Consider the following 13,886-nt stretch of genomic DNA (forward strand, 5'->3'; position numbering starts at 1 on the left):
AAAATAAACTTGCTGTAGAACAGCGCGTTTATATGTAATTTTTACTGTTTAAAAAACGTCCGAAGGGACCACTGGCCCCTGGCAATCTCCACATTATCAGATCTGGCCCTCTTTAAAAAAAGTTTGGACACCCCTGATCTAGACATTACTGAAAACCTTCAATTATGTAAGTGCTGTGAAGTGGTTATTGTGAGGTGGAATGGTCCCTCTCACTGTTACTGGTCCATCCTGGCCTAGGGAACCATGATTTAATATGAAAAACTGACTCCCCTCATCCCTAGCTCCCATTAAACACTAGTCACAGACCGGAGTTGTGCAGCTTTTATGTTTCTGGGTTCGTTTTGCCACTGCATTCATGTCTCTGTTGCATTTTAAAATGTAATAATTCTGAACGTATGAGTAGCCAGAGATGTCCTCTACTCATGTACATCAAGCATTGCCAGAAATAATGGAGCAATGTGGATTTACAGTATCACAAAGGTGAGACATGTAACCATCTCAAAGTACAAATGTATGACTTTTAATGTGAAATTTCTCAATAATGGTATAGTAAAAATGAATAATTCTTTGTGAGTAGTCAGAAACGTCCTCTACTCAGATACATCAAGTATTGCCACAAATTATGGAGCAATTTGTTTTTACAGTGTCAGAAAAATGAGAAATGTAACAATCTCCAGGTCCAAATGTACGACTTTTAATGTGAAATTTCTCAAAATTGACACAGTAAAAATGAATAATTCTGAGGGTGTGAGTAGTCAAAAATGTACTCTACACAGATACATCAATTATTGCTAGAAATTATGGAGCAATTTGCTTTTGCAGTGTCAGAAAAATGAGAAATATAGCAATTTCAAAGTACAAATGTAGGACATTTAATGTGAAATTTCTCAAAATTGATACAGTAAAAATGAATAATTCTGAGGGTGTGAGTAGTCAGAGATGTCCTCTACTCATGTACATCAACCATAGCCAGAAATTATTAAGCAATTTGCTTTTACAGTGTCAGAAAAACGAGAAATATAACCATCTCCAGGTCCAAATGTATGACTTTTAATACGAAATTTCTTTATATTGGTACAGTAAAAATTAATAATTCTGAATGTGTGAGTAGTCAGAGATGTACTCTACGCAGATACATCAATCATTGCCAGAAATTATGGAGCAATCCGGATTTAGTTTCTCAAATGTGAGAAATATAATCATCTCAAGGTCCAAATGTAGGACTTTTAATGTGAAATTTCTCAATAATGGTACAGTAAAAATAAAAATTTCTTTGTTTGTGCATAGTCAGAGACGTCCTCTACTCATGTACATCAATCATTGCCAGAAATTGTGGAGCAATGTGGATTTACAGTATCACAAATGTGAGATATGTAACCATCTCAAGGTCCAAATGTATGACTTTTAATGTGAAATTTCTCATAAATGGTACAGCAAAAATAAACAATTTTGTGGGTATGAGTAGTCAGAAATGTCCTCTACTCAGATACATCAAGCATTGCCAAAAAATTATGGAGCAATTTGCTTTTACATCGTCAGAAAAATGAGAAATGTAACCATCTCAAGGTACAAATGTATGACTTTTAATGTGAAATTTCTCAAAATTGATACAGTAAAAATGAATAATTCTGAGGGTGTGAGTAGTCAGAAATGTACTCCACACAGATACATCAATTATTGCCAGAAATTATGGAGCAATTTGCTTTTACAGTGTCAGAAATATGAGAAATATAACAATTTCAAAGTACAAATGTAGGACATTTAATGTGAAATTTCTCAAAATTGATACAGTAAAAATGAATAATTCTGAGTTTGTGAGTAGTCAGAGATGTCCTCTACTCATGTATATCAATCATTGCCAGAAATTATAGAGCAATTTGCTTTTACAGTGTCATAAAAATGAGAAATGTAACCATCTCAAGGTCCAAATGTATGACGTTTAATGTGAAATTTCTCAAAATTGATACAGTAAAAATGAATAATTCTGAGTGTGTGAGTAGTCAGGGATGTCCTCTACCCAGATACATCAAGTATTGTCAGAAATTATGGAGAAATTTGCTTTGAAATTTGCTGCTATAATCACGGTTGATCACAATTACCTGAAAACGGGAGAAAGAATCACGGGAGTGATTTATAGTTGTTTCCCTCAGTTTAATGCAATGAGGAAAAACGGCGCGAAAACGGTGGAAAAGGACACAACTAATCAATCCCATATAGTTTCAGGCATTCTAGTGGATTGGATTACCTTATTTGAAATGGCAGAGATATTATTGCAACATGAACCTTTTAACTATATTCATATTGTTTTTAAGGCTTATGTAATTTAATATGTATTAATATTTATTGAAAATATTTTAACTGTTTTACGGTTTTTACCTCTTTATCAGTCTTGTAATGAACTGAATCACTGCAATCCTATGTAAGGCATTTAATTTTACAACATATCACAATAATGTAGCATACTGTTTCTCATTTTGTTGCTTATCTTGACCTTGCTTGACTGTGACTTATCTTACACTTTAACATTAAATGTGGTGATGAGTGCAACTGTTCGTATTGACGGTAGTGGACCATGATGGTCATAGAAGAAGTGAAAGGAGTACCCCCATATTATGTAGGGGTAATTCGCACTCTGATGTGAGATACATTTGAGCAAAAAAGATCAGATTTGGGCATTTGCCTGCACAAAAACATAACCTTTGAAACATTCTATAATTTAAGCAGACTTTAATTAGCCAGTGAAAGCAGTTTTCAAGGATCGCAAATAAAATCTGAAATCACTTAAGGTCATTGTTGGACAGTTGTGAGATTGTCCTGCAAGAGGAGCCAATGCTGTATCCCAGTCCTGGAGAAATGGGAGACTACGTAGATGGTACGTGAAATATTTTTAAGGTTAGTTTGCTGTCAAATAATAAAAACATTTCAACACTTTGTGTGCTCATTGTCTTTGTATTCCCATCGTCATCTGAACTAAGGTTGATGTGTTTTGCTTAATAAAATCTGGCAGAGCTCAGTACAAGGCTTTGTAGTAATTTTTTCAAGTCACTTACAGTTTAAGGCAACGTTTTGGAAATGAAAGTAAATTACCCACGCTTGATGATGCTCAAATTTCCTGTAAAGGTGGGTCTAAACCTTTTGAACCAATCTGTCTATTTTTCTCAGCAAACAACATAAACCAGCCTTGTTCTGAAATCCTACAGGGAGGATCAGCAGAGGACAGTCTGGAAGGACTTTAAAGCAGAGTACAGTTTACCTATGATGTCTTCAAGCATGAACATTACTCAGCAAACCTCAATAACCTGTCAAATCTGACACCTTTTGCTTGTTTGTGGCTTTGTCTACAGTTCAAACTGTATTATGCATGCAGCAGAATATTATAGAATATTTCTGAATCATCTTGTTTTAGTTCCTTTATTTTTACTCCCCAACTTGTTCTGGGTTGCTTCTGGGGAGGGAAATGCGGATCAAAGGGGTGTCTGACTGTGCATTGTTCAAATAAATCACACACAAACTGGGAATTGAAAGATTATTTATTAAACTGAGCAGAACAAACACAGAGTGGGATCACAGTTTCCTGCTTCTAGAACTTGAGGACGACTCGAATGCTGAAAGAGAGGAAATGAGATTTCATTTTTCAGCTTTTAAAAATCAAGTACAGACAGATTTGATGCTTGAAGAAAACACAGCCTCTCATGAGGAAAATTAAAGAACCCTGTCACTCATCACATGGCAGCTTTGTCGTCAACAGAGGGCAGCAGCGATGTATTATAAGGCCATCGACAGATGAAACCCGTAGGGACGCTGCAGCACTACACACATTAACATAACAAACAACTTCAAACTGGATCTGAAATCAAGGCTTACCATTTCCCAGCATGCATTAGATCAAAACCATCAGTGATCTTCTCAAAGGGCAGAGTGTGAGTCACAAATTCATCCACTTTCAGCTTCTTGCTCATATACTCCTCCACCAGTTTGGGAACACTGTCAACACTCTTGTAACCTGAGGGAAAGGAGATGCAATGATTACATATCTATACAATCAGTACATTATTTTATCAAGAAATAGGAACCTACTTGTGGCCACACCTCAAAACTACATTTCTGAGCTTGTAAACACTGATTAGAAGATGTGGAACGAGATGTGGACAAAAAAATACCAGTATGTAACAGTCCTGCACTGTTGTAGTTTAACCCATAAAGACCCAAACATCCACTGCTGATCCAAACCATCTACTGATCCAAAATATTAAATAAGTGTTAATCCACTAATTCTATCCACACATGTAAATAATTGGTGCAATCTTTTTATGATCATCAGATATGATCCATTTAGACATTCAGAGGCTCTTTAGTGAACATGTAAACACTGTCATCTTCTACAACATTTATTCACCAGTAAAACCCATGGAGTTGGATCAATGATGGTGGATGGAGACACTTGATTTATGTTCAGTTATTGATATATTAGCTGAAAAAGTCCCTTTTTCTTAAATCTTCTCTATTTCTGATATAATAACCATCAACTTTAATCTGAGCAGTTTCACTGAAAAAACACAAAATACAAAGGATAATATTATAATAAATGATGATAAATCACATAAGAAAAGTTAAATATAGAGAAAAATGTGTTTGGGAAGTGCCACAAAAGTAGCACTGGGTCTTTATGGGTTAAAATCCTTCACGACAATACCACCACTGGGTAAAGAGGAAAATGAGGAAAAAAAAAAAATCCGCAATTAAAACAGAAGAAGACTGTTTTTGAGAGTTTGTAAATACTGATCACAAAGTTACATAAAATGCAGAACGTGTGACGATGTCAAAAAGTAAGGAGATGAATATGACAAAATAGGATGGATATGATGTAAAAGACATAAATGTTAAAGAAGCAAAAAGACAAAAGAAGATGAAATACGACAAAAGATAAATGAAATGACTTACAAAGAGTTTTCTGACAGTATAAGAGTCAATAAAAATGTAGATCTGTGGCAGTTCAGTTCATATTTCTGTAAGTTTGGGTCCTAAAGAGACAATAAATTTATCATTTGGGTCTTGACATGAAAAAGTGTGTGAGTCCCTGGTGTAGATCAGTGTTGTACTGTGTCTTCTGTTCTGTGTTTATATAAAAAAAAAAAAAAAAAAAAAAAAAAGGAAACAAACAAACATTTTGGAAAAAAATTTAAATGTCTTTTACCTCCGAAGGCAGTGCCTTTCCAGGTACGTCCAGTCACCAGCTGGAATGGCCTGGTGGAAATCTCCTGCCCGGCCGCTGCCACCCCAATGATGACACTAGTGCCCCATCCTTTATGACAGGCCTCCAGGGCGGCTCTCTGCCACCAAACCACATCACAGCACAGCATGTCACATAACATACAGTCATGGAAAAGATTATTAGACCATCAGAAGTCATCAAAAACAATGGTTATGCAATCAAGTACTAACTCCTGTGTGTGTCATGTGACTAAAACAGACAGAAAAGAAAACATGGAATGCCTAAAAGCACTGTTTTTGGCAGTACAATGCCATAGCTATTGATGTAAGAACTGAAGAGATTTTGGTTATTATCAAGAAAACATGGAAAACATGGCTAGATATCAGCTCTGAAATTAAACTCTTATGAGCTATTTTTGATGTTATCATTATATTTGTCCAAACAAATGTACCTTTAGTTGTACCAGGCATTAAAATGAACAAGAAATTTAAGAAAACAAGGGTGGTCTAATAATTTTTTCCGTAACTGTACTTTAATATTTGGTCACGAAAAACGTTCATGATTCCTGAGTAAATCCAAATACTTTGCATCCCTCACCATGATTGCCACATTTCCCACACATTCAAAGGAGAAGTCCACGCCTCCATCCGTCATCTCCACCAGGACCTCTTGGATGGGTTTGCTGTGGTCCTTAGGGTTCACCACATCGGTGGCTCCAAACTCTCGAGCAGTTTTAAACTTGTCAGGGTTGAGATCGATTCCTATAATCCTGGTCGCCCCGGCTGCTTTACAGCCCATGATGGCCGCCAGGCCCAGCGCCCCCAAGCCGAACACTGCACAGATTGAACCAGCCTCCACCTGGACATCCAGTCCATTATCAACACATACTGTCAGTACTGGTTGACTCATACTTATTAACAATGCACACAGATGTATAACAGCATATTCAGAATTGGCACAGATTATTCCTCAACATACACGTGAAAGCAAATGTAGAAACTAGACTGAGACTGAACTAACCTCCACGAAGGCACCTAGCATCACCACAACAACATATGAAACCAGCAATGGCTTCATGAAGATGAAATTTGAGATTTACACCAACCTCCAATCAGATCTTTTATTTCCATTTATATGATACAAAATTGCTCTAGACTGTTTGCTGCAGTGTGGGTGCAAAATGTTATATTATCTGACCTTCACCTGCAACCTTTCAAGGTCAAAGGTTTTGTAGCACAAGATCTCAGCAATGGATGTTGTAAATGAGAATCAGATCAGATGCTAATAAAATGGTAATATTGGGAACTTTTCCTTTAACCTAAACCTCTTCCAATATCTTCCAGTATTAAACCATTAATTATAACCTTTTCATCAGGTTTTTTCCAGTTACCATCCTGTTATGTGTGTTTACATTGTTTACACTGTTAAACTTCCACACTTTATTCTATATTTATATATTTTTTAATTTTTACCCTTCATACAGTACATCTTCAATTTGCGCATATTTTCGACTGCACACTATTTTACATATATTTTTAAATTTTATATGCATATTTTAATACATGTCTGTATATTTTGTGTCGTTATTTAAATGTAAATGCATTGTCACTGCTAGAGACCACCTGCAATTTAACTGCACCACTGGTGTAATAAAGCCTATTCTATTCTATTCTATTCTATTCTATTCTATTCTAACTTCTATGTCCACCTGGTGCTCTCCATTGTTAAAGAAAGTGAACAATGCTACTCTCTTTTTATTGATCTATCCATATCCATATGTTGTTTCATGAAAATCAGTGCAGTAGTTTTTTGTGTAATCCTGCTGACAGACCACATAACCTGCTTTGTGGTGGTAACAAAGGAAACTAGCTCAGTCATTTATTTTGCTGCCTGATTGTGACTCTTTGATTTCTTCACCCACAACGTGATGCAAATAAAATGTCGACTCCAGGATTAATTGTGACATTTGACATGTGTCATGGCTAATATAGGTAAAAGGTCCTCTGTCATCTGGATGAAAGGCTTTGCTGGTGTTGGAAGGACAAGCACATGGAAAACAGAAGCTGAGTGACACACCAGTAATTAGACCAAGCCCATCACAGCTGCATAGCAACTAACAGAATGGAACAGAGGATAGTTAAGACAATATCTAACAGAAAGAAATAGAGGACAACTGGAATACTCAACAATTATGTTAAGAACATTTAGTTTACAAGGAGGACCAGTATTCACATCATCAGTTGTGTTACATTATCCTTTATGTTATTACTATATTATATCATATTTCTGTCTTCACCTCCTTCAGATACATTTAAATTTTTTTTCAATTAATGTCCTTTGCAGTGGACATTTGTGTTACAACCCCGCCCCGCCCCCTGAAGGGGAGACAAGGGGTATTGTTTTTAGTTCGGTTTGCTTGTTTGTTTGTTAACACTCTAGCAGTGAAACAATTGGTTGAATTCATACAAAATTGGGTTTATAGATTTCCAGTGACCCAGGATAGATCTGATTACATTTTAGGAAAAGCAGGTCAAAGTTCCAATTTTTTATGAATTTTTAAAATCTTTTTTTTCCCCATTTACTTATAATGGGTGAAATTTAATATGCTTGTGGCAGCAAAACTATTGGTTGAATTCATACCAAATTGGATTTATTGATTGCCAGTATCTCAGAATAAATGTCATTACACTTTGGGAACAGTAGGTCAAAGTTTAAATTTCTTATGAATTTTTTAAAATCTTTTTTTCCCCATTTACTTATAATGGGCAAAATTTCAAATGTCTGTAGCAGCAAAGCTATTGGTTGCATTCATACCAAACTGGGTTTATAGACTGCCAGTGACCAGGAATAGATGTGTTTACATTTTGGGAAAAGTAGGTCAAAGTTTAAATCTTCTATGAATTTTTAAAATCTTTTTTTTTTCTCCCACTTACAATCGGCGAAATTTCAAATGTCTATAAAAACATAAGTTTTATTTCAAACTTGGCACATATATAGAGGCAGTTGATGTGCTGACATTACCACATGCACAGACATGATGACATCAGCTGGATCGATGCCAAAATAAGCTAAAATACTTTCGAGGGGTGGGGTTTGTTGTGTCGGGCACCACTTGTTTTTTATTTAATTTTATTTAATAAAGCTGTGAAACCGGACAAAACAAACCCATAGCTGAGTCTTAGGAGGTTAAGGCAGCACAGATTTCCACCTTCATCCCACAAACAGGTCAGGTTATTGCATTGTGGATTACAAGTGCAGGCTGACCCACCTTAGCGGTGTTGAGAGCTGCTCCATATCCAGTGGAAATGCCACAGCCCAGCAGACACACCTTGTCCAGAGGAGCCCTGTGGTCCACCTTGGCCAGAGATATATCTGCCACCACAGTGTACTCAGAGAATGTACTGCAGCCCATGAAGTGGAACAGGCTCTTGCCTTTGCAGGAGAAACGGCTCGTCCCGTCTGGCATTAAACCTCTACCCTGAGTGATCCTGGAGAATAAGACATCCGCTGCAGATGTTAGATGCTGTTAAGTCAAGGATTTTATGTTTACTGTGTTTTAATCCAGGGGCTGTTGATGTTACCTGATCTTTTGGCACAAGTTGGTTTTGGGATTTTTACAGAATTTGCACTCTCCACATTGTGGGATATACAAGGGTATGACTGTGTCTCCTAGAAAACAAACAGATGATGGAATATATATATATATATATATATATATATATATATATATATATATATATATATATATACATATATATATATATAAAAAGATGGAATGGAAAAAAATGGAAACCATAAAACATAAAGACCTGGTTGAAACTTGGTGACTCCCTCTCCAACACTTTCCACGATGCCAGCTCCTTCATGGCCAAGCACCACAGGGAAAACCCCCTCAGGGTCGGAGCCACTCAGAGTGTACGAGTCAGTGTGACAGATGCCTGTGGCCACGATCTGAAATAAATGATGTGTAGTGAATTCTCTTTGATGATGAGTACCTGCTTACACATGCCAATTCAGTTCAGTTCAATTAATATCATTTGTAGGACTCAAATTAATGTCTATCTTTAAAGGCTCAACTAAAGTATTCCCAGAAGTGCCTTTAATAAGGATTATAACACAGATATGAAGAATTTCTTTATATAGAGGTAGTCTTGGTGATACACAGCAACCTTCGAAACCATATTTAACCACAAATGATTGAAAGTGCAAAGTACACTGCAGATAATTAGTAGGGTCTATAAATAGTCTATAGTCACGTGGAAGGGGCTTGGCTTTGTATGGTATAGGTTACAAAAAGCACACAGACACATGTGGGTACAAGAAAAAATCATGTGAGTCCATTTTCCCATTTTTCCAGAACACTTTTTTTCCCAGATCTTTCAAAATCTAGCAATCATTTACAGTTTGTTATAATCCTGCTACAATGGCTTCTTCTTCCACTTCTAGTACAGACGTAAGTGAAATAACAGTAATGACCCAATAAAGACTATAAAGTGCAATGTCTGAGGTTTCAGAAACTGTTGGAATTTTTCCAATTGCACAAACAGTAAAAGAGTTACAGCCATCCACACTGCATATGCGCAGGGTGAGTCAGTGTTGATACGTCAGGTTTTAAAGAGTTAAAAACATTTGAGCTTTCCTGTGTGATATATCAGTTTATCATAGTATTATCCTCTGCATTTTTCAGTGAAAATCAGCTATTTTCCTATGTTTAATTTACTGATCATGTCAATGTTCATAAAAACTGAGAGTAAATACAAAGGTTATTATATCAAAACAGAGAAAACTGAAGAAAAGACACTTTTTCAGCAAAATATATCATTAACTGAACATAAAAACAAGAGTCTACAACAACTGTTATTTCTCAAACTACATGGGTTTTAGTGGTGAATCAATGTTGCAGAAAATGATGGTGTTCCCACGGTCACTACAGGAACATATGAACATCCAAATGGGTCACATCTGATGACCGTGAAAAGCTGAGAAACTGTATTATTTCAATGTATTAGTGGTTCAGAAGTTATCAAACATGTTCGATCAGTAGATGCTTCAGGTCTTTGAGGGTTAACTGAGAGGAAGTAAGTTGTCATATGATGACTTGGAAGGTTAAAATGTTTGTTTTTTACTGTATTTTCACACTTTTATCTCCCAAACTACTGTCAGCTGTGAATACGTACCTTGAGGCGGACCTCTCCAGCTTTAGGAGGGGCCACCTGCACCTCCTCCATCACAAGAGGTTTCCCAGCCTCCCATGCTACTGCAGCTCTGCATGTGATCACCTGCAACACAAACACTGAGCTTTCACAACACTTAAAGGATATATGAGTCAACATTTAACCAGTTCAGAGCAAGCCAAGAATTATAAAAAAAAAGAAAAGAAAAAGTGTCTCAAAGGAAAACAAGTCTGAAGTGCATTTCATTTAAGTAGAGTCTCTTGGGTCAGCAAAAACTTGAACTTTTAACTCCTATCTTCCTTTACCACTATAACAGGAGGCCTAATGTTGTACTTTAAAGTATAGATGCACAGTAAACCCTCCAGTGTCTGCTTTTGTCTATTATACATTATGAAACACAATAAAACAGTGGGTTTGTTGTGTAATGTCTGCTACATAAAGCAGATCCTACCCCACCCTCTTGTACTGTAAACATTCCCTCCACTGTATAAACACTGAGCAGAGGACAAGGTCTAGGCCTGAATGTTGTTGAGCAACCTAAATTCACTGAACCATGTACAGACGTTAAAAACGTAGTATCATTACATATGTGAGAAGACAGCGTGCTCACCTTTCCGACAGTTGCCATGTTGTTTCAAAGCCACACACAAGGTTAGGTAACAGCATAGCTCTTATCAAAAGTTTAGACCAATCACAATGAAGAGCCCAGCCTCTGTGGGCTGTCCACTCCAAATACTTCCTCCCATGTCCACAGTGCTCATTCCACACCAGACTCTTTTACTACAAGATGTAAAACTTACAGGATAAAACAACAGACTTTGCTAAAACATTGGTCTACACTGATCCAGAAGTATCATGAGGGAAGATTTTAGCTCAGATTTCTTTTAATGTTTTTATTTCACCCAAGAATACAAGATCCATTAATCAGCATTAAGAGAAAAAAATATTCTGTGCAACATCCTGCATATTAAAAAAAACCCAAAACATTGTTTCCATGAAGTGACACTTTTATTTCTCTTCTACACTGCAATATTGCAATATTTTAATGTGCAATATTTTTATTAAATATTATTAAATATGATTTATAAGGGAAATACTGTCTCTTTTTGTCAGGTTTTGCCAGAAGGATCTAATTAAATTACATGTGAGTGGTAAATGGCAACACATGTGTAATATAGATAACACATTAATCCAATACCTGAAGGAAAATGAGATTTCCCGGATCAGAGATTGAATTTATCTTTAGATTCAGCTCAGTATAGATGCAACATCAATTTAGCCATTCCATGAAAATGACATTTTTGAAGTAATGAAAGCGATGTCAAAATAACTGGGTTAAAAATGCAATATGAGCACAGCTAGTTTTAACACCACCACGCAGAGCATGTCAAATGTAGTTTCTACAGTATATATAGTTACTCACATCTGCCACCTTTTATTAAATCTAGTAATGGACATATAATCTCACTTGAGGTATCCTCTATAGATAAAAACATGGCTGAAGTAGAAAGCTACATCCCAAACTGGGCAGAACAAAAACACGGAACAAAGCTGAAGCAAAGGTAATCAAAAAGAGTTATATAAATGATAAAACCTGCACATTATTCATCAACCCAGCTCTCAGCTCCTGTTGAAGACCTTGGAAATAGTTTTAGTTACAAAGTTATGACTGTTATTGATTCTATTGGCCAATTGAGTCCAAGGTTCAATCGAACATATACAAAGAGAGTCTTCACATCTGTAACCAGAAATTGAAAAATTCAAGACAATAATTTTTCTAAGGAATTATCAGTAGAAATTGGTTTGGTTTGTTGCTTTGATTGTGAACACTTGAGCAGCATAACTATTGATTGAATTCATACCAAATTGGGTTTATAGATTGCCAGTGACCCAGAATAGATGTGATACATTTCGGGAACAGTAGGTCAAAGTTCAAATTCTTTAGGAATGTTTAAATCTTTTTTTCCCCATGTACTTATAATGGGCAAAATTTCAAATGTCTGTAGCAGCAAAACTACAGGTTGAATTCCTACCAAACTGGGGTTATAGATTGCCAGTGACCCAGAATAGATGTGATTACATTTTAGGGAAGGTAGGTCAAAATTCAAATTTTTTGTGAATTTTAATTTTTTTTTTTTTTTTATCTCCCATTTACTTATAATGGAAAAAAAAATAATGCTGAGTTGTGCATACATAATGATAACCAATTACATTATTCAACTTTTATTAATGCTTAATAAGTTATTAACTAACTTTGTGTAGTAAACATTAATTATTTGCTTATTAACTAGTATGTTACTTAATGCTAAGTAATACATAATAATGATTGCTAATATATTATTAAACAGTTAATTAATGCTTAATAATGTACTAGCTAACGTTAAGTAAGAGACCCTTATTATAAAGTGTTACCAAATCTTTTTTTTTTCTCCCATTTGCTTATAATGGGCAAAATTTCACGTCTATAAAAACATCAATTTTGTTTCAGTTTACTTCAAACTTGGCACATATATAGTGGCAATTGATATGCTGACATCAGCACACACATACATGATGTCATCAGTTGGATCGATGTCAAAAAAAGCTACAATACATGTAAGGGATGGGGTTTGTTGTGCCTGTCGGCCGGTAAGCTACAAATGGGGCAGAGCTGTTGTGCCATTGATTGCATAAATAGGTTTAAAAACCACTCGGAGCTATCGTTTTAGCGGCTACCTAAAGCCAAAGACAGAAGAAGCAGATGGATCGCTGCAATTCGTAGAAATAACTGGAATCCAGGCAACGAAACCTGGAGTTGTGGTTCCCATTTCGTGTCAGGTAACAATAATTTATGCTGTATTCTTGTGTAAAATCATACCTGAACTTACATATGGTTTTGGCTAACGTTACTTCTTAGTAAAGCTCTTAATGTTAGCATCTGTCATTTAGCTCTATATTTGATAACTGAAACGTTTTTGTCTTCAGTTGTGTGATTCTGAACCTTGTGCTCTACATAATTTGTAAACTAGCTTAAAGTGAGGCTAACCTAGTTTTCCAAATAAGGGGGTACTCTAGCACAAAGCTGTTGTAGCTGTGTTGTATCAAGTATTTGATGTTAACTCTACTTAAACCTCCACAGTACCAGTAGATCATACACTCACTTGGGTCAATACTAAGGGTTCAACTCCAGTAAATCAGTAGTGAACTGTGAGCACTACTGCTGGGCCTTTACCTTGGAAATCACCACCAAGAAAATACATCTGCACTGACAGAAAACCTCAAAAACAATAGCATGTTGAATTGAAAGCACTCACCAGCTGTAATCCTCTAATTAACGATGACGAGGATGTCAACAACTCTTTGGCTTTTGTATGCTTTCAGCCTTTGCATTGGGGATTTTCCCAGTGTTGAAATCAGGTTCATATAAATGTCAAGATACGTGATTTCCGGCCACATATCAATGTTCGTAGACCACTTGTTGTTTGGTAGTTGTACGGATCCATGTCGAGTCCATCTGTCTT

General features: G+C 36.1%; 1 protein-coding gene across 1 annotated transcript; it reads right to left on the reverse strand.

The window, feature by feature from the left end:
- Nucleotides 1–3,512: 3,512 nt before the first annotated feature.
- On the reverse strand, nt 3,513–11,067 carry LOC115413150 (alcohol dehydrogenase class-3 chain L). Its single transcript, XM_030125893.1, has 9 exons — nt 10,997–11,067; nt 10,390–10,491; nt 9,022–9,163; nt 8,794–8,881; nt 8,481–8,700; nt 5,810–6,070; nt 5,195–5,330; nt 3,865–4,003; nt 3,513–3,605 (listed from the first exon to the last, which is right to left on the reverse strand). Exons 1-9 carry the CDS (start codon nt 11,012–11,014, stop codon nt 3,581–3,583), a joined length of 1,131 nt encoding a protein of 376 aa, XP_029981753.1. The 5' UTR covers nt 11,015–11,067; the 3' UTR covers nt 3,513–3,580.
- Between the last annotated feature and the right edge of the window lie 2,819 nt (nt 11,068–13,886).

The sequence above is a fragment of the Sphaeramia orbicularis genome, chromosome 22 (assembly GCF_902148855.1).
Source record: "Sphaeramia orbicularis chromosome 22, fSphaOr1.1, whole genome shotgun sequence".
Classification (NCBI taxonomy): Eukaryota; Metazoa; Chordata; class Actinopteri; order Kurtiformes; family Apogonidae; genus Sphaeramia; species Sphaeramia orbicularis.